At 35.1% G+C, this 21571-nt stretch overlaps 1 protein-coding gene across 4 annotated transcripts; it reads right to left on the bottom strand.

Moving 5' to 3' along the window:
- Nucleotides 1–442: 442 nt before the first annotated feature.
- On the bottom strand, nucleotides 443–20283 carry ATX2 (trithorax-like protein 2). Of its 4 annotated transcripts, none has more exons than XM_086233296.1 (25): nucleotides 19533–20283; nucleotides 19397–19448; nucleotides 19216–19290; nucleotides 18902–19121; nucleotides 17575–17698; nucleotides 17346–17450; nucleotides 16230–16435; nucleotides 15510–15602; nucleotides 15272–15369; nucleotides 13038–13214; nucleotides 12055–12198; nucleotides 11221–11268; nucleotides 10895–11012; nucleotides 10748–10813; nucleotides 10561–10622; nucleotides 10289–10345; nucleotides 9324–9392; nucleotides 8664–8862; nucleotides 7514–7798; nucleotides 6906–6967; nucleotides 6754–6831; nucleotides 4758–4853; nucleotides 3165–3268; nucleotides 2927–3089; nucleotides 443–849 (listed from the first exon to the last, which is right to left on the bottom strand). In XM_086233296.1, the coding sequence occupies exons 1-24, from the start codon at nucleotides 20147–20149 to the stop codon at nucleotides 2948–2950; spliced, it is 3297 nt and encodes a 1098-aa protein (XP_086089422.1). In that variant the 5' UTR covers nucleotides 20150–20283; the 3' UTR covers nucleotides 443–849; nucleotides 2927–2947. The 4 variants fall into 4 exon arrangements, with proteins under 4 accessions (XP_086089422.1, XP_086089424.1, XP_086089423.1 ...); XM_086233298.1 differs by having other exon boundaries at nucleotides 2932–3089; XM_086233297.1 differs by having other exon boundaries at nucleotides 2939–3089.
- Nucleotides 20284–21571: the final 1288 nt, after the last annotated feature.

Raw genomic sequence — 21571 nt, 5'->3', positions numbered from 1 at the left:
AGGAACTAGGAAGAACAAGTTTCAGGGAGAAAAAACGGAAATGAAAATCTGGTAGTGTGATGGGTTTTGTAATTGGAATCAGCATGGATGAGTCAAAAGGCAAGGACACCAAAGAGAGATTTGGGGAAAACAAGAGAAAGATCTGCATGAGAATTCTGCTATAGAATTAGAGATAGACAGACCGATCTGGGCGAATTATCATGAATGACGTGTTCCAGAAATCCCCTGTTTCATTAGAATATTATTAATATAAATTTTTAAAAATTCCGACTTTAGTTTATTCATTTTCAAATATCATTCATTTTTAGGCCACCGAACTTATTCAATAAAAAACCGGGTATCCACTATGAATGAACGAGACAAGTCTGTAAACAAATGGACCCTAAGGTAGTGAAACAAGGAGCCCTCAAAAGCTCAAGGAATCACCAAAATTGAGAAACAATTGTGAGATACCACCAAATCATTTTTCATTAATAACATTTTACTTGTTTTACACAAAGGTTAATGTAATCATATGAACAATCAGGTCCCTAACCAATGGTATATTACAGAATCAAGACAAATGAGTTAGGACTAACCATAGTACCTTACTTTTCAAGTATGTGAAATTGAATTTTGTTATGAATCTCAATGAACATCTTCAAATTTACATGCCCGGACCAAGAAGAGGAACCAGCTTGAGCAAAAAAAGCTGAATCACTTGGTTTTTTGTCTTGTCAAAACAGAGGAGAACCAGAGCTCTACAAGCCTATCTGCCTTGAGATTATTGTAAATTGTAACAGATTGTTGGGAGAAAAAAATCTGTCTCCCAAGAAGGATCTCACGTGAACATATTTTACAACAAAACTTCTGCACAAAGAAAAATGGAGGGAACGATCAGTACAAGGAATCATTCTCAAAGAAAATGGAATGTTATATCGACAAAGAGAAGAATCAGTTAGTGATATGAACAGGGAAGAAGAGAAAAATGAAAACATCGACCTAGAAACACATCAACTAGACACAGAAGTGGCAGACAACACTGTAAAAGAAGACAGTGCCGGTACAAATATTGATTTGGAAAACAAAGATGACAGTTATGGGGGCATTGCAGGTGCAACATGTATGGGGTCACTGGGCATAATATACTAGCACATCAAACTAAAATGTAGCTTCCGAATAAACGCCAATTTCCAAGATGGAATGTACATATAATTAGTTGTCTTTAGAAATTTTTTATTAGGAAACACATTTTATCAATAAAGAAAATGACACAACCAGTTGTCTTTAGCAAATGATTCACTACTTTCTCAGATCCCCTTATAAATTAAGCATGTCAAAACTAGTCTAAGATGGATACTACTTTTGCTGGGTGTTTCTGTGCACTGAGAAGCACTGGATCATCACCTCTAAAGTGGTTTTTGAAGTTTCAAGACAGGACATAATATCAGTGGCTTAAAACAATACTAGGGATAAAAGAAACTAACACTGCTGCTGAAAAGTAAAAGTGAAAAGAAAAAAAATAAACAGAGAAACCATGTCTTTTCACTTTTCAGCATAAACAAGACAAATGTGGATCCTCTCTGTTTTTCAAGAGAGGTAGAGAAGGAGCAATTGTACAGTCCTCTTTTTCTTCATTATCATTTTCCTCTCTTCTTTTTCTCTTCCCATACCTTTCTTTTATTTACTTCTACAGTACTACCTTTACTGACAACACTTTTAATTTTTTTTTTTTGTTGGCTAGACCATATTGGATACTATATCAATTTATTCAATTTACTGTCCTCCTTAAGCAAGTGTTTGTGTTGCCCTCTTCAAACATGCAACTATTTCAACCATATTCCCCCTCATCACTTCGGATATCAATCTTTCCCCCAAACCTGCGGACCCAGGATCGAAACTGGGGCCTCCTGCCAAACCCTACAATCTTTAGGAGGCAGGAAACTCTAGCAAATCGCTAGGTAGGTACCTTGAGGAGATTTGAACCCCAGACCACATTGGAGCAAACCATGGGCTTGACCATTCCAACCAAACCCTTGTTGGTGAATATCAATCTAAATGAATAGAGCATCTGAGGGAAAGCCTCCAAAGTACAATTCCAATCTTGCACCAACTGAAAAACCTTCACCATGCAACACCCCACCAGAAAAAACAATGCAATCTTCCTTATTCCTCACATTTGAAAATAATAATTCAACATAGCTCACAATGTAACCCCCAAACCGCACATCTTCCAAAAGTTCCTAGGTCCTACCTTAAGATAAATGTTCTCAAAATCATTCCACTAATTCCTACAACCAATCCCTAAACCAACTGTGTGAAAATGTCTTCACCTTGCAGTAGTGAACCAATTCTCCCCTCTACATAGCCACAAATCATTATTCCTAAAGGCCATGGATTATTGTTAGTTAGAAAAGTTAAAAGTCAAAGTTATAAATACAAAGTTATAAATCACATCATCATATGCATTACACCGGGTGGGTGTAAAGCTATTAATTTCATAACAAAAACTACTTCAAATCAAACAAAACTGGAGAGCAATGCCCTTTGTATTCTCTTCCCTATTTCTATTTTCTTAATTTGTAAGATTTGAAACAAACCTATCAAAACTATTTATTGCAGGAGCCAAGGCCTAATTGTATAACAAAATGTTATTTATATACAGACAACGCTACATAGTATTCTTTCAGCCAATAACTAAGTACTTCACAATTTAGAAAAATGACATAATTGGCAATGAATGTATTGGTTAACTCTAAAGGTGAAGATTAAGTTAACTCTAATGCTAGTGAATGTATTGGTTCCTATGTTTAAACTTATATATATAATTTAAAGAGAAAAAAAAAACATTATTTCTCCCATCAACAATGCAATTTGTAGCAGCCAAATGCTAGGACATGTAGCTTTGAAGGAAAATGATATTGAGGCACGGTAAAGAAGGAAAGACCTTACAGTTCACCTTCCTTTGTCATTCTCCTGTCCAATCTATTAATTCGCTGCGAGGCGCATAAAGCTTTGTCGCTCGCTCTTCCGCTTCAACATCATTAACCACCCCCCGGCATCTTGGGAAACCACAATAGCATGCTAGTTGTTCATCAATTGAAAAAAATCTGTAATATCAAGCAGAAGGTTAGCATCTGAAATGATGAAGAAAAACTGCATACACAGTCAGAATTGAGGATAACCTATAATCGTATGTAAGTTCTTCCCATCGTTTAATGTCTCTCTTTGCAAATATAATTATATGCTCATCAGAATTAACACTTATGACTCTTGAGTAGCAATTTGGCTGCAAGAAAGAAAGGTAAAGAAGGTGAGGAATTAGCCAAAAATTAAAATAAATTAAAAGCTTTTGTGGAAGCCTTCCATTATAAACTCAGTAAATCACAATAGTGCATGCAATTTAACAATATAAAATATATTATATTCTTCATATTTAAAATGACTAGAAAAAAGTAGGAGTAAAATATCGCAGGATTTAAAATTACGTTTCCCCAAGAAATACCTGGGATAAAGAATTTGAAAAAAAAAATTGTGATCAAGAAAATAATTGAAATATCATAATTTATTAGTTTATATGATGAAGGATAACAGCCTGTAAAACTACTATTTAAACAAAAAATACTATAAAAACATACAAGCAAAACTGTGGGTATTCCACAGTGATGATGATCATCAAATATAGGTGAAAAAATAAAATAACAGAAAATTAACAATGGACAAATAATGCCCTACCGGCTCTCACTGGTCAGACCAATCAAGTTAACTTAAGACTGCATTTGGAAATAGCTTCTTGAAGACCAAAAGATCTTTTGCATGGCAAAACACATTTTGCATTTTTTGGGGTTGTTTGGCTTATATTTTAAAAGACTATACTGTCCAAGAAGCCGAAAGTTTATTAAAAGGTCTTCTTGGAGCTTCTCCAAAAAGACCTTTCAAGATAACTGTTCTCCAAAAGATACATTTGGAGAAGCTTCACCAAACAGACCCTTACTATCAGACAGGTTGATCGGTATCAGCTTCAGTGACAAAAAACAAAGTTCCTTTTATGAGTTTGCTGTCTTGTTTTGATAGTTTTTCTGTTTTGATGTACATTAGTTAGGAGTTGTCCAGGGAACACTTTTTCTTTTCAATGAAAGTTTTTCAAAACAAACAAAATCGCTTCAATAAGATAAAACGACTCATCTTACCTTACAATACCCTAGATACTAAAAATAAGCAAATGTAGTAAGCACAGCCAAAAGCAGAAGTGAAAACATTTAAAAAAATTAAAAATGAAAATTGAAGTATTATGCAGCAATCAATTGAGAATCTTTTATTTTCCCCATCTAAATATTTTAGAACAAACAGCCATATCCACCACTTCTTTCGCTCTTTTTTTTTTTTTTTTTTTTTTTAGTAACTGATTTACTTTTCTAATGTTCCATTAGGATGAACCTTCTCATCCTGGATGCAGTCTTTTCTTTTGCGAAGTCATACACAAATGGAAAGAAGAAAACTTCTAATCTCTGAGTACTTTCATTACTTCAAATTTTATCAAACCGAGAGGTATCATACTGCCAGAAGCTTTGCTATTAGAGACAAAAGAACCATTTCAAATGGTAAGATAAGCATTTCTAAAAGTCACATATTTAGCTTGTTGCTGGAAAAATGCCAATAATATCATGTGAATCTTACGCTGGGAAAATGTCAATAATAAGATCAGCATTATTCAAGATGCTAAATACTTCATACAAGTAAAAAACCAAATAAGCAGATCAGGGTCAGAAAATACGTACTTCACAAGAGTGATTAATCAGGTGAGCAATGCTCCCAGCCCTTGTGGCATCAATGACTCGTTCATCATCAATCCGGAACATGTAAGTCCCAGCCCCCTGCATGAGAACAAGTACAACTTTGTAGAGCCATTTCTTTCTCGTTTTATAGCATCAATATATGTAAAAGTTACTAAATGGGGATACATACAATTTTATATGGACAACCTTACAAAATACTAGAAAATCTAAATAAAAACAAATATATGCCTAATAATAGCCAAAGTGCTCAAAGCCAGAATCTTGGGGAGAGACTGAACTGATTCTACGTTGGAACGTTCAAAGTATCATAAAAATTTAATAATCAAAGACAATATATGAACAAACCAAACTAATTGTACATGCAACCATTTTTTCTTTTGGATTAACTGAGTGCATTGGCTTACTAAAATAAGTTAAGTGCCTTAACACACACGTGGAATACATTTACAAGTTAGTAATTCTACAAACTCTAAATACCTACCTCTACAGTCTACTACATTCATTTCTAGCATTAAACAATCCAAAATTTGACATAGGTAGTGTTTGTCTCGCAAAAATAGGTTTTTTGGGAATGTCATTCCTATGTCCGTTCCTACTACAGTGTTTGGAAATGATGGAAATTGTTACAATTTGGCAATAATTTTACACTCCACAAAGCCCTCAACTATTTGCGACATTTTCAAGATGAAGGGCCCATTAAAAGCAACGAACCATCATTATCCAACAAAATAGAAGGATGGTCTGACAGAATCCTCGGAAGCAAGACTAGACAACTCTAGGGTATGATCATCTCAATCCACTGAAAGAAAAAACCTTTCCAAATGAAAGACATTGTTTAATTCTCTCTACTCCAGGGGAGTGCTGTTCAGAAAATTGACACTTATCTAGATCCAGAACTTTGTGCCCATTTCTTTCAGCAAAAACCTCATCATGTTAAAATAACCTACAACACACCACGGGGCAGTCCAAACCATCCTTACTTCCTCCAACTCCTACAACAAAACTCTTCCCTTATCCTCATTAGATCCATATACCTCAAATAACATCTGTTCCAAATCATCCTCCACTGATCAAAACAAACAAGAACTGAATACCTGCCTATCCTAAGTAAAGGACAGAGGTTCGAACCTATAGAATAGATCCTGTTCAAGTAAGGTCGTGAATGCCTACCTATCCCGAGAGCTACCTTCTGCAACTAACTTTATACGGTGGAGCTAAAGGTAGTATTTTGTTTTTATCATTATGTTGAGAATTGGCTGCAAACGATATTAATAGATAGACACTGAAAAATAGAAGACCCTCATAATCCCACTCCTAACCTATAATAGCAATCTAAGGAAAAATGAGAATGTGAAACTTTATTTGGGAAATGTTCACACATGTGGACCATATTATTTTGGTGCAAATGCGCTAATGTACGGACAAGATTTGGATTAGATACACAGAGGAAATTGACCAAAAAAAAAACAATTATTTTGGGGAAAACCAAAAATTTAGGGTGCAACCGTAATTATTAGGGTGCAGACCCTGAATTTTAAGGATACGCATGATTGTGCAAAAATGATGCTGAAAGTTTGAATCATTTATTGCTTAACTGCCCTGTAGCATTGTCATTATGGCAGAAGTTGTTCCGGGAGGCAAATGAGGATTGGGAGAATCCAGGATCATATTTTGCTTTGTTTTTTGAGAGATATAATTTTTTCGGGCCTAGGAAAAAGGGTCTGGTGTTAGGGAGATGTGCTGTGTTGGCAATTCTTTGGGTGGGTTTGGTTAGAAAGAAATAGAAAGATTTTTTAGGATGTTAGGGGAGAGGAGGTAGATCTGTTGTGGGATAGGGTTTGGTTTTGGTCTTCCCTTTGGGCTTCGATGTCCTCTGAATTTCGAGATACCTCTTTCCAAGCTATACATAATATGCATGCAAGCATAATGAAGCATATGTTCCCATGTGCACACCAATGACTACTTTTACATAACTTACCACCAATGAATTATATATGAAGTGCTCTCTCCTGTCAGCTACAGAAGGTCTAACAAGTTCACCAGTGTATTCAATCACCTGCAAAAGAGATGACCAGCATTCAATATGATGTTTCTACAGGTTTAAAATATAATAAAATAAAATTACTTTACCATATCCCCTGCTCTATGTGGGTGCTTCGCAAAAATACCAAATCCATGAATTCCTGATTTTCCTGTAGTTAAAAGTAAAACAAGTTGCCAAAAGACTGAATTCAGAAAAACAATAATAAGAATAATATATAACACTGGATGACATGACAGACACAATACAAGCAAGGTCTTGAAAGCATATATGATAGAAACTACTGGAATTACTGGCTAAACCTCAAAAATACTGAAGCAAATAAGAACGCATCTTGTGTATAAAAAAATACAAAAGCAAACATGGAACTGTTATAAATTTTATTGATTAAAAGAACAAATGACTGCAAATAGCCTCACCAGTTATACTGCAGAGCAATTTGCTTAAATCATATACACATTATTAAATGCTCAAAACTGTACAATTTCCACAGAAGACATATCTACTATGTGCTTCAAAGAAGAAATAGAATTTTACTATGAAAATTAAATAGTGAGCCAAGAAACCAGATGAGACATTGCTGAAGATAAGCAAAACTGAATACATATATATATGACAAGCTATATTTACATACAACATTCTTGATTATTTTTTTAAGAAAATTCAATACATATGAGGGGGAAAAACTACATCTTACCAAATGCTAGTCTCTTTCGAAAGGTGTCCCTCATGTATTTATACTTCTCAGCCATAGAAAGTATGTCATTAGGAGCATCAAGCTGGGAGGCCTTCAGCCTTTGAAGGCTAGAGCAGAACTTGGACCCAACAACACCATTCGCAGGCAGTGAATTGCTTGACAATTGGTGTTGGCTGTAACCACCAACTAAGTAAGGCTGGTTCTCAACAAACAAGCGCTTTAAGGATGCAGCAGCTATGGCTTCAGGTTCTTTCCTCCCTCTTCTACAGAAGTAATTGTATGGCTCTGCTCAAGGGTTGGGGAGAGAAATTATAATTAAAAAGAAAAAAAGGAAGTTCAAAATAATGAATTCAGCAAACTCAATAGCTATATGTCTATATCAATAAAAGCCCATAAACTAAATGAGAATTCAGAAAGAAGAAGAAAGATAATCATTGAATGTCATTAAGTATGGGAGAGATAAACATGGGTTGTTTCTTTCTCCTTTTCTCCCCCATCTGATAGTTAGACTGAAAGTTTAATAAGGACTACTTAAATAAAAGAATTTTTAGCAATTATAGAATTGAACATCTATCCCAGCTACTACAAAGCACTGAACCAACTTTTAGCAGGTCCTGGAAAGAGATCTAAAGTGATAGTGGCAGCAAAGGTCAAAGAGAAAATGAGAGTAAGATGGTGAGGAATGGTAAGAGACATAGGAAATTGTATTGTTGGTGGAGTCAAGCTCACGGTGTCACGCATATTTGTTTGGACCATAATTGAGGAGACAAGCAAGCAGAATAAATTGAAGGGGTCAATTCCAAGTACACATTTTATACTATGTCATACAATTTTCAAAGAATAAATAAACAATCACAAGTTCACAACCACAGCTCATGAAATCACACTATGATCTCCTTAAATAAAGAAACAGTATTACAATGAACATGTGAACGAAATTAAAAAATATTTCAAGCAAAACAAATATTCCCACAACATGGAGACCCCACCAATACAAAGCATACAACAAAAAGAGGAGATACATTATAATAGCATATCTCTTAAGTGTACTAAAAGTGTCATACAGATGTAAGCAAACAACTTGCGAGTAATTTTGAAGCATGATTACTAGAATGCAACTCCAAAGTATACTGATTATCCATTAACATACCACTACGAGCACATCCAGATGGATTAGATGGTGGGGTGTAGTCTGAACATCGACGCATAGTTCGGCAAATACGGTCATCAGTAGCTGGACGGTCATTCGATGGCTGCCGATGCTTCTTGCAAAAGGAAAGAAGACGAATGCACTGACCTTCTTCATCATCGTCTACAGAAAGCAGATGCAGTCTGTCCTCGTCCTCAAGCTTCACAGTAATAAAAATAAAACATATAAATAATATAATCAAATTATGAAGGATTATTTGAGAAAAAAATGTACAATTAAAATCAAATAATACATCCGAAAGGCTATTGAAATAAAACAGAAATAACATAAATCAATAAGTGCTCGTTTGGCACTGCTTTTAAAATTGTCAAAAGCGCTTTCAAATTAGTAAAAGCACTTTTGATAGCGTTTGGCAAAAATAATTAGAAGTGCTTTTGAGTTATAAAAGCACTTCTAAGAGGTTTTTTGAGAAGCACCTGACAGGTGCTTTCTCAAGAAGCACTTTCAAGTGCTTTTGCATAAATAATTTAGAAGTTTTATAAAAATTTATATGTGCTTCTTAACATAAGCGCTTCTGATAAAAGCGCTACTAAATAAAAATGCTTCTAAGAAGCAGTGCCAAACGGGCCCTAAGTCATGTAAGAAGGACAGAATGATTACCTCAACACAAAGACCAGCAGCTCGTGCACAAAGTGGATGATATGCCACACGACAAGTATTATTTGAACACTGAAAAAGAAAAAGCATAAAAAATCAAAAAAATCAAAAAATCAAAAACAGCATATTATAAATGAATGATACCAAGATGCATACATTTAAGAAGGCCAAAATAGATAAAGATACCAAGAAGTATGTATTTAAGTAGGCCAAAATAGATCAGACATGATAAGTGAAATATATCAATAAATCACATCAAAACCAACCAATTTGTAGCATGGAGACTGCACTCATGTTAGCTAAAAAGAATGGCATTGCATGACATATTTAAGCTTTTCAGGTTATATTCTAAAATGGAATAGAGATTATTTTTTTCTAAGACATGCTACCCTTTTTTTGTTGAAAGAAACAGATACTTTTATCAAAGAAACACATCTAAATTCATATTGTGGACAAGGTGTCCACAACAACTGAACCCCTTACACCAAAGAATGCCACCCCCTAAATCAGAACACTGCAAACCTCTAAACTAACACAGTAACATACAGCAGCTTTCAAGTCTATAATGATAGCAAAAAAAGATATCCCCTTAAAAAATTGGTAATGCCTAATAAATTGTGTATGTAGCAAACACCATAAAGTTCAAACTTCATCACATTGAACTGAGTTTATCATATATACCCATCCATTAGCTTTCTCTTTTTGTTATTTTTCCCCTGATGTTTCTATTTTTACTACTGTTTAAAACAAAAAACTGTGATTCAGAACAGCTACAGCATAATAAGCACTACTCCTCAGAACTGTTTTGACTTCATAATAAGAGCCCAAAACAATGTCCTCGTTTGTGTGACTGCTTCCAACCACTTAAGGAATTAAATAATGAAAATCAACCAGTTCATCATGATACACATTATAAATACTACATATTCACAGGCATTTGACTACAATTAGACTCTAATTGAGCTTACTTGAATACAGGCTCCATATGAAACACCACAGATACAACATAACAGCTTCCAACGGTCCTGTTACAAAACAGATGATTAGTGGAAGCAAGAAAACCTTTTTTGGTGATCTTGATTCCAAAGGATAAAATATATATAAGATGAGACCACTGCGACAAATCAAACTTCACAGATAAAGATCAAAAAGGTCAAATATGCTAAGGAAGAAGGAGGGAGAGGGAACCAAAAAAAAAGGTCATAGTGATTAGGACCATATATAGTGAAAAAGGAAATACCTTGTTGATTCTACTCAACCCATCAATTGGTTCCATTCTCTTGACATCAGATAAGCATGTTTCTGCTGACAGAAGGCATTATTAAGGGTAGCGGCATAACCATAAAACGAATTACCAGAAAATATAAAATATGTATGCATAAATATATATTTAATTAACCAAAAACGAGAATTGTATGATCACAAACCTGGTATCCATATGGCACAAGCTAGATGAGCCCAGCGCCCATCAGTTGTAGACTTCATGGCACCCCCTAGAGGAAAATCAATTCAATAATTTAATGATGTGAAATCCATGGTATTACAAAAATAGAATCTTAATGATATCGAAGTACCTATTACAGGACAAAGGCAGCAAGGTGGTGGAGGTTCAGGAGCCCCAGGCCGACATAAGTTGCATAACCATAGGACCCCACCAACAGGTTCCAATTCTCCATAGCATCTTGCATGGACCTAGGAAAACATTACCCTTCTGGTGAGACCAAGAACCAACCACAAATGGGTGAACATAATAAAGCAGAGAAGGAAGTGTTTCAACAGCCCAGAATAAGAAACTTGGTTGAGTATAGTAAATATAACAGAAACAAAATTTAATTTAATAGTTAAACCGCTGCCACAATTATGTGATCCCCAAAATCAAAAGAACTGAAGAAACCCTTACCATCATTCTGCATTTGTCACACTGCAGGAACAAGTTGTTTTCGTATTCCTGCAAACAGAACACCAATCAGCTAAACCAAATACATGCCGCATGAAATTCAAGAAAACAAACTGAAATAGAATCTTTGCAAGAGGGACGAAGTAAAAACGAACTCCCACCCAAAAAAAAAGGGAGACTTTCATCCAAGTCCTTTCATTTTACAATTTACTAACTAAAGTCTTATGGCTTTTAAAATTCTAATTAAAGTCCAATAATATTGTAACCATTCCATGTTACATAATATTGGTCCATTAGTTTCTATTTTTTTTCACACATACCAGGCGCCGAGCACTTGGCGGCCATTTTCGAGTGTTCGGCAATGCATTTTTATTTCTTTCTCAAGCCCAAATTAGTCGGCTTTATATTAGATTTTAACCCTGGGATTTTGGGATGCAGCCTCCACAAACCTCATTCTATACCATAGGAAGGTATGAGGTGAACCCGTACCCTATACCCTTAAAAAATAAAAAAATAATGACATATTTCTTTGACAATGCAATGGTCAAGGGGCTTTATTTAGAAAAAAAACAAGGGCTTTATTTAGAGAAAAAAAAGCCATAAGGTTTTTTTCCAAATAATAAATGTTAGAAGGACTAATCTCTAATTTTTTCCAAAAAAAAAATACCCAGCTACTTGTCAGAAATAAAAGATACTTATAATTATACTTTTTACGGTGTTTGAGAAAGAAAATAAAATAAATACATAAAACAGGAAAAGGAAACAAACAAATATTATGCAGAAGCAAAGACAGAGTGTCACTGAGAAAAATTATGGGAAAAAAATACTTGTTTCTACCTCATCCATGTGGCAAACACTACATTTATCAAGGTCCTTCCAGTCCACACGAACAGGTCTGTAACCATCAAGAACATCTCGATATCTTCTAGAGCCTAACTTGCACTTGGGTAATTTTGAAGAAAGCCCAGATTTTGACAACCCCTGCAAAACCGCAGATGTCTATATTAGACCAGAAATCAGGGAATATGTTTAGACGCATGGTATGTGCTTCAACAATTAACAAGATAACAGCCAAAACAAAAATTAGTACAGAACCAGTAACTAACAACAGAAAAGAATAGGTCTGTGCATGCTACATACATCCATACAACATATGTCCGTGCACATATAAACACATTCATACAACATAGGTCTGTGCACGTATACATACATTTTCATACATATGTTATACGTATGTATGCATGTAACTGTTATAATATATTAATGATTGATCATACTCAAGCATTTATATCCAGACCCAAGAGTTTGGACACAGTAGTTTGGCCTGATTCTAAATCCCTATTGTTACACTTGATTCTGGTCATCAAAGAGAGGAGCAGTACAAAACTGATGACCATGTTTAAAGAATACAAGTTATAGTTTGTTTTATTTGAAAAGAAACATAATTATTAAGGAATACAAGTTATAATAATCATTAAACAAAAGGTCATTCAATGATATTATTATCACTTTGCCAATAAAAATAATTTAAATTCTTTACAATTATTTAGCATATTTATTTATCAACAAAAACAAGGAATTCATGTCCATGATTGTACATATTAACACCAAAAATAAACTAACTTCATTCCAGTTTCTCCAAGTTGACTGACCAGCCATGCTAATAAATTCAGCATGACATCCAAAATAAATACTTGAAAGAACAAATAGATAAAATTTGACATAATAGCCCAAGAGAACATGAAAAATACATTAGTATTGGCAAATATATTAACACTAGAAGAAACTTAATAGTGCTAATGCATGGCTCAGTTTGGTACCTGTATAAGTTTTGAAACTTCAGGTTTAGAGAAACCGAACATATATGAACCAGATTTATTGAACCTTTCTAATCCACTTTCGGCATTAGCATTAGAACCATCAAAAGCGCTGTTTTGTATCTTCCTTATCCGTTTGTATATTTTATTCCAGCAAGCCGATGGTGTAGATCCCTTGAACTGGAAAAGAGGGGGAAAAGAAAAAATTATATAACAGAACAATATCAGCGTAACTTAATCCTATATGATTTGATTTTTTGTATTGTGTATCTTACTCTTGTGCTCAATAAAGGAATCACAAATAAAAGGTGAAACACATAACCAGACATAATACGATGGCAGTGCACCATAATTAGAAAGAGATTTTATAAAACCATCCTCTTGTGCTCAATATTGATTCTATATGATATTTTATTTTTATTTTTTTTGGGAAGAAACTTTATTAAGAAGAGCTCACAACTGTACAACCAATGGACAAGGAGTCCATCAACTTAGGTGCAACCCAAAAAAAGAAAAACAGCTCTCGCACGACACCCTTGACTAAACAAATCAAGTCCAAAACTAAATAATTGCTGCCTTCCAATCAAGTAGAATGGCAAACAAAGACACTCCCCTAAAAACACTACAGACAGAGGCCCAAAAAGATGACCAAAAAGAAACTAACTCCCACAATTCTTCCACATCTATCCCTTTATAATCTTCAAAAATTCTTTTATTTCTCTCCATCCAGATAACCCAAAAAATGACTAATACTCTGCAGCTCCAAAGCACTTTGGCCTTCTTTCCCCCACTAAAACCCCTCGTCCGTTCACTTAGCAAAGAACAGCACCCCTCTGGCATTACCCACCAGAACCCTGCTTCCTTGAACAATTTGGACCATAACGATGATGCCACAGAACAATGAAGGAATATATGGTTTACACTCTTGCCCTCTTTCTGGCATAAAACACACCAATTTGGGCTTCTCCTCTGAAGATTATCACAAGTATTTGATTCTATATGATATGATTTCTTGTATTGTGTATCTTACTCTTGTGCTAAATAAGGGAATCACAAAATAGAAGGTGAATTACATAACGAGACAATATGTTCTTTTACTACAAAATACAATGGCAGTGCACCATAATTAGAAAGAGAGTTTATACAACCGTCCTCTCAAATGGATATTTATTCAGGATTATTAGTTTTAAAATTAAAAAAATAAAAACATAGATAATACTAGACTGTAATTGTAGACCATAATTTAAGAGACTTTAGAACCAAGTAATGATAATCCCTAAACCCTGCACCAGATGTCTAACCCTTTCCTTCCATGATCGGCTTCCAAATCAGTCAACTAGGTTACATACACTAGGATTAAACAGAGGACAATTTAAGTGCTTTTGCCATAATTCAAGAAGCAGAATTTCAGCAAGAAGACCCCTACGGCAGTAAAAAGGAGGTATCATTACAGCTTAACAGTGGGTAATACTATAAGTCTATGAGCAAGAATCCAACATATAGTACGAAAAAGGTCTGGGAACAGAAGGCCTTCTTGGAAGATATGAAGGTGAGAAGCAAGACTTTTGAATCCGAGTCATCAATCTAACCACAAAAGTTATTACTCCAAGCTAGGCCTATGGGGAAATCAAAAGGAGAAAGAAAAATGCAACGGTGCATCCATACTCTCAAGACAGACAAACCTTGTAATGAAGATCATCAAAATAATATTATTCCCCAAAAACAAAAACTAACAAATACAAATAAAACCTCCACTGCAACCATGTCCTCAATGTGCCCACAGAACTTAGATAATACTTATCCCTAGACAACAAACTTTCAAGGGCAATAGTGGTTTTTCGTGGTTGCAAATTTCCAATCCCAAATACTACCTAACAATATGTCTTTACTAAAATGGCATTACCTCAAAGAAAATGATGCTTAGGATAATGAAAATTCCCCTAGCCCAGAAAAGTCTTGTTTCTAGTAACAACACAAAACCAGACCAGATGACACACTGATCATGTCATGTCTGTTAAACATGTATCTGACTAAATATACACATCATAAATACATACATTCAAGTCTCAATCGCAATCTGAGATATCAATAGAGTGATCAAATAACATATCTGGAGTCATCAAGAATACATAAGAAGTCTATTTTGAGATACAAATATGATTCTTGGGAAGGAAATTAAGGAAACAAACACAAACAATATCTAATGCACTCAAAATGAAAACTGGAGAAAAACTAACCTGTTCTCCTGTATCTAATGTCACTTTGAATAGAGGTCGAATCTTTGATTCAGAGTCTCTTAACACCTCCATCTTATATAAGGTACATACATTCGGATCTAAGATATTTATGAGAAAGAGATATTGTTACGAGACTGGTTTCATTGCAATAAAGATGACCAATGAAACTTACTATAAAAGAAAAATCACTTGAAGAGAGACAGAGACAGAGACAGAGAGAGTCTTGATAATGTTTCACCTGTTATTGAAGTAAACTTCCTCACGGCAGTATAACCTTCAGGCCAAACATATCTCTCATCCTTAAAATATTCAGAGTCCCTGACAATCTTTCCTGGAAAAAAATTTTGTATGCTGATGAGAAGAATGGCAATCTCAAGAACCAACTGGATATAATTCTTTATGCAGTAATTAACAAAAATAAATAACCTACAAGATCTTAAAGGAAATTATCATAAAAAGGATCCAAATAAATACATGTTTCTTGTCTGAAGATGTCTAAATCAATTAAATACCAAAATAGAAAAGACTGTTGGTATCATTTCCTCCTACATTCTTCTTTTTTTTCATAATCAAGAGTAAGTGTAGGCTACACAATGCAAAGTAACCTTCCCTTCCCCACCCCACCCACTATGTGGATTGAACCCAAGACCTTCCCTTTGATAAAAAAGGTACCACTTTGGCCACAGGACTAGTGGTGTTCCGTCACACTTGGGATTCAGAAAAATTTTGGCTTTCAAGAATGGCAATGGATTTGCTTCTGTCTTTTGTTTTTTCTTTTTCATGGCTCGATAGATAATTTGATAAGCCAATTATTTTTTTCTGTGTTTCAGAATACGGTTAATGTGTTTACAAATGATAACATTAGAATGTTGACAATGCATGGGAACCATCAAATTTATATTATGTAACGTCCTAGCTTATAAGAAGATGGAAGCAGTACAAGGCTACAAAGAATTACCTAGGTTTATTATCTGCAAATCCCCGATCACATATGGAGCAGTTCCAAGGCAATCCAGTGTCTTTGGAATCCCCACATCATCTAGGCACCCTTCACCTGAATCTATACTTGCTTCATCATCTCCACTTACGCTTTCACATTCATCAATGTTAAGTCCTTTTTGCAGCCGTAGCATTCTTCTTGGAAGCTTTTGTTGACTGAGATACCTGATTAAAACCAAAAGATTGCATTAGTTGGCACTAAGTTATGCAATAATTGTGTTCTCTATTGTAGTGATAAGAAAATCAGAAAATAAACATGGTCAAACCCTGAATCTTACAAACGATTCGACAAAGTTGAATGGGTATGAACAGTAAAATTCACAAAAAACCTCTTTTCGAAAAAATTCACAAAAGACCTTGAGGCAGTCATATAAAAGGGGAAAGCTATGAAAAGTGATGGGTGCACATATCCAACATTTTGGTTACCCGACCAACCCTCAGAAGAAGCAAATACAACAGGTACACTAATCAGTAAGATTAATGAAGTACCAATTAATGCAAAAAAAAAAAACCAATTGAAAAACAATAGTCATGTTTCTAATCCTCAATCTACCAACAAAAGAAGTATACCATTTGATCCCTTCATCAGCCAAAAAATTGTAATAAAAACAAATGCATCATGGAAGGATTTTAAAACCATGAATCCATCATAACTCATTTAACTCATAGCCTCCAAGTCTAAAGTCCACATGATAATGTCTCACAAACATAAAGTTTCTACACATTAAAATTAATTAAATGAGTGGGAAGAAAAATTGGCTCATTAAAACTTGCCACCCAGGTCAATATATATTTTCACAACATATTCAAAGCATGCAGAGGTGAGGCCACAACTACAATAAACATAAAATACCTAACTTGTGATGGACTCATAGGCCCACGTTGAAAAAGATATATTATGATTTATTCAGAGTTATGACAACACATGCATGATTATGAGTTCAATAACATGAAAAAACTAAAAAGGACATGTCAAATTTCTGATTGATAAAGATGGCGATTTATAAAGCAAACTTCAAGAGCACTATTTTCTCATGTTACTTCAACTGCAATTAACTCTCATATGTAAGATTACATTTTTGCTTCTTCCAAGCTTCTGATGAATCGAGGTTTCTTGCTCTTCAAATGGAATGAAGAAAGAAGTCCTTTTAGAAATGAGATAGCCTGTTTCACTTTAATCCTGTATAAACCGTGACAGAAAAATGTCGATGTCAGATTAAAAGATAGGCAATTCAAGTATAATATGCATTTAGGTGCCCATGCAATACATAAAAGCTCTTCCAAATTCAAAAAGATTCCCAAACCTTGCAAAATCATGGGTACCAAAAAACTGCACTGGAACTGATCTTCCTCCCAAATTTTTGCTTAAGCCTTTACGATCACCAATAAGTGATTCATCTACAACAATTGCCGGCCACATAGCATAACCTGCACTAAATCAGTTGAAAGAAGCTTGTGTGAAATCAAATAATTGAATGCACCAGTTGGTGCAAAGTCAAAGAAATAAAAAATAGACGCATGTAACTGAAAACTTATCTCTATGATTCATCGAAACCTAATAAGTCTACCATATAAAGCAAAATAGCAATTGGGGAAGATGAAATGATCAATTAATTAAAGTAAGCTTCCAAACAGCAATAGCAAAGACATTCCAGGGAGGGGGTTTCTTCTTGTAGCTTTTCTTTCTCTCTAATAAAAGTTGAGTTTCTTATCCCCAAAAAGAAAACAAAGAAGACTATGCACTAGCAAAGAGTTTATGTAAATAATGTACATCCTATCAGTACATAAATCGTTAAAAAAAAAAAAAAAAAAAACGGCATGTTTACAAAGTGAGAACATATAAGAAACTCTCAATTGTATAGCTATGGCATGATTTCAAAATTTATAGCAAACAAACATGTGAAAAAAAATAAGTACACTCTAAATCAAACATAAAGGTGACATCAAATTCTCAAAAACTGAATGGCAGTGCAGAAATATCTCAATGAATATGAAATTTTACTAGACATGTTTTGGGGCTTTTGGGCATATTGCAAAACACCAATGCATGCAATTTACAACAGCCACTTGTCTAATAAAGCCAAACAAGAAAAAATAGAACCTATCTCACAAATTTGTAAGGTTTGCCACCCTCCCCATCTAGACAGAAAGCTCAAATATTAAGAAAATGCAGTGATAATTAACACCATTATTGGTAAACATATGACAAGGCAAGTAACCACTCAGGCCTTAACCATAACCATATTCACCAATGAATATAGAACATATATAATTGTGTCAGAAATCACTAAAATCTAGTTCTCTTTTAATAAACTTAAAATTAACTGGAAGAAGCATATTGCAATGCACATATTAGTATATATAATCCAAAATAAAAATGGTATTTACAAAGGAATCTTAGATTCACCTAGAACAAAACCATCCAATTTTGTATAAGGTCCTAGAAACCATCATAGAAAAAAATTTGTGTCCAATGTAATTCACATCCACTGATGTAAAAGGGGTTATCCAATGTGAACACATTTCCTCTTCATCTAATTTGTTTATTATCTGCCGCCATACTCTCTCTCAGGCTATACAAAAAGTAACAACAAGTTAAAACAAAATCAAAACAGTATATTGAGCACAAACCAGTAAGCTTGGCCCATATGATATCTCCAGACTCTAGTTCTTGGCAGTCATCCAAACTCGCAGCCAACACAACCATCTCATTATAATCATAGACATCACTGTCCATACTCTTGATACTGCAACTCAAATTCAAACTCTCCATTTCCTCCCGAGAAATATAAAATTTAACTCTCTCGGTTTTAAGATTCAAATCTTCCTCATCACCGTCTTCATATTCAACCTACATTGCAAAGTTAATAAATCAAGGCTCCAACAAGCTTCATGCCCCCCAAAAAAAAAAAAAAAAAAAGATACAGATTTGAATAGAGCAGTACATGATGTCTATTGGTGTCAAAGCTGTAACCCACAATGCGACCGGAATACCAATCAGCATCCAATGGCCAATAAACCTGAACTCAACCAACACATTTTCAGAATTTTCTAACAGCACAGCAATGCCATGCTCACATCCTTTGAAAACACAAAAAATGTCAAAAAAGCTTACAGAGTGCTTGCCTTGCATTGTAATCCAATAAAAGTTTTGGGATCAACATCGCTACAACTCAACCTGTTGAAAATTTAAATCACCCATCAATATTGTTTCAGCATTAACAGTTTAATTTAAGAATTGAAACCCTAAACTGACACTTACCCGACCCATTTCTTCAAGGAAGGCGAATCGGAAATGATCTTCTCGCAGTTGCCAGAAGAATTCCGCTTCTTCAACCGCAATTTCTCGCAACTTTTAGCATTATCAACTTTCTGATTGTTGCGACATTCTCTCAATCGAGGCCCGTCCAAGTTACGCAAGACATTGGAATCAACCCCCAATTTGATTAGCTCGCTACTCCCGAGCTTCCTCCTCTTCTTCTTACTCTTCTCCGCCTCCAAAAACCTACCAAATTCCTCCTCGTCCACCTCCTCAATCTTCACCGCCGTGGGCTCGGCCGCCCGGGCCAGCAGGGCTTCGAAAAAGGAGGGGGTTTGGGCGCAATGGCGGGGCCGCTTGGCGCCGCGGCGCGAGTAGACGTGGAGAACCGATGGCTTCTTCCTCAGATTGGACTTCTGGTTCTGATCGGGATCGTCGAAATGGTTGAGCTTGCGAGCCTTCACCTTCTTGGACATGACGTTGGAGGACCCACTGGCGCTGAGGCAGGGCGATGTGGCGGAGTACACGTGGTCCAGGGAGAGGTACCTGGTGGGCGTGGAGGAGTGGATGTCGATGGTGGCGTCGTCGTTTTGGGGTTTCTGGGGAAATAATGCAGCCATGGATAGAGAGAGAGCAAAAGTGACGTCGTTTTGCTCTCTCTCCCTGTCTATCTGATGAGACTGTGATAGTGTGGTTTATGGAGGGAAGGGTTAGGGTTTTAAAGATAGAAATCAAATTACAGAGATACAGAGATACAGAGAAAGAGAGCGATGGATCTGTGACTGTGAGTTTGTCTGCGTCAGCGGTTTTTGGAGGGAGGGTTTTGCTCCCAATTATCAGTTTCCCGCCTGCGATAATTAGAGGGTAGAGAGAGATGGAACCACTGAAACTTTCAACTTTGTGTCCAAAAAAAAAAAAAAAACAGATCCGGGATTTGGTTGGGATATTAATTAATTAAATTAAGGTATTATCCAATATCTTAATTAAAAAATTTTACATTATTCTTTCACATTTCACCTTTCAAATTAAAAATTTTTACAATTTACGCTCCAAATTTAATTTCATTAAACACTTTATTTTAAAATTATTAAAAAATTAATATTTACGTTAACCATTAAAATAATGTTTATCATTGTTCACTAGTTTTTTAGCCAAAGTTGACCAAAAGTGATTTTTGGTCCGTTTGAATGTAAGTGTGCGGGGCGTACTACTATTGGGCCTCAAACTAGGCCACAATAGAAATTGGGATGGTAATGTTGGGGTTTTGCGCCTAAATCTGAAATCCAATCTAACGATTGTGCAGCCAAACTAGAAACCATTCTTGGCCTAGATTCTTTTCTAGCCTCGGGGACAAGGCTTTAGTCGGAATTAGAGTCCGAGTCGCGTCTCGGCCTTCTTATAACAGTATTGTTGAATTCGTGAATACAATGATGAAATTGGCTAAAAAGATAAAAGAAACCATGGACGATAAAATTATAATGAAACTCAATGTTATTATTGCCAACTAAATCAACTTCAATATTAAAAAGAACAATGAACAAAATAAACATCTATGTATTGAGTAAAGAACTTGAACAAGAATTAAAATAAAAAATGATCTAATTGCATGAAACTAAAGTATATAAAATAAATCGATACCATAATCCTTGTGAAGGCAATGGCAGAGCTACAAAATTAATGATCTTAAGACTAAAGTTATGAGAAACCTAAAAGCACCTCGAACGATAACAACTAAAAAGAAATTGAAAGGAAAAGAACTTTGAGAGATTCTTGAAATTTTAGTATCTGGGTGTATTGGATGCTGAATGTCCTTTTCTCTTCTCTCGAATGCCTCTATTTATAAGGTTGCTGGGATACAACCCTAGACAATGGGCCATTTCCTGGCCCGAAATCATCTTCCTTCTCCTAGTAGGACTCGAACTTCTGAGATTTCTTCTTGGCAGCCAAGTTTTGTCATTGATGAGGATTGAAATTATTTCCATAGTAGGATTCCTTTACTTGATCATATTGAGTCTTTGTCCATCTAGGTGATTTGTTCGCAA

The sequence above is a fragment of the Dryas octopetala genome, chromosome 2, assembly GCF_963921425.1.
Source record: "Dryas octopetala chromosome 2, drDryOcto1.1, whole genome shotgun sequence".
Classification (NCBI taxonomy): domain Eukaryota; kingdom Viridiplantae; phylum Streptophyta; class Magnoliopsida; order Rosales; family Rosaceae; genus Dryas; species Dryas octopetala.
This window is presented reverse-complemented; position numbering and strand designations above follow the sequence as displayed.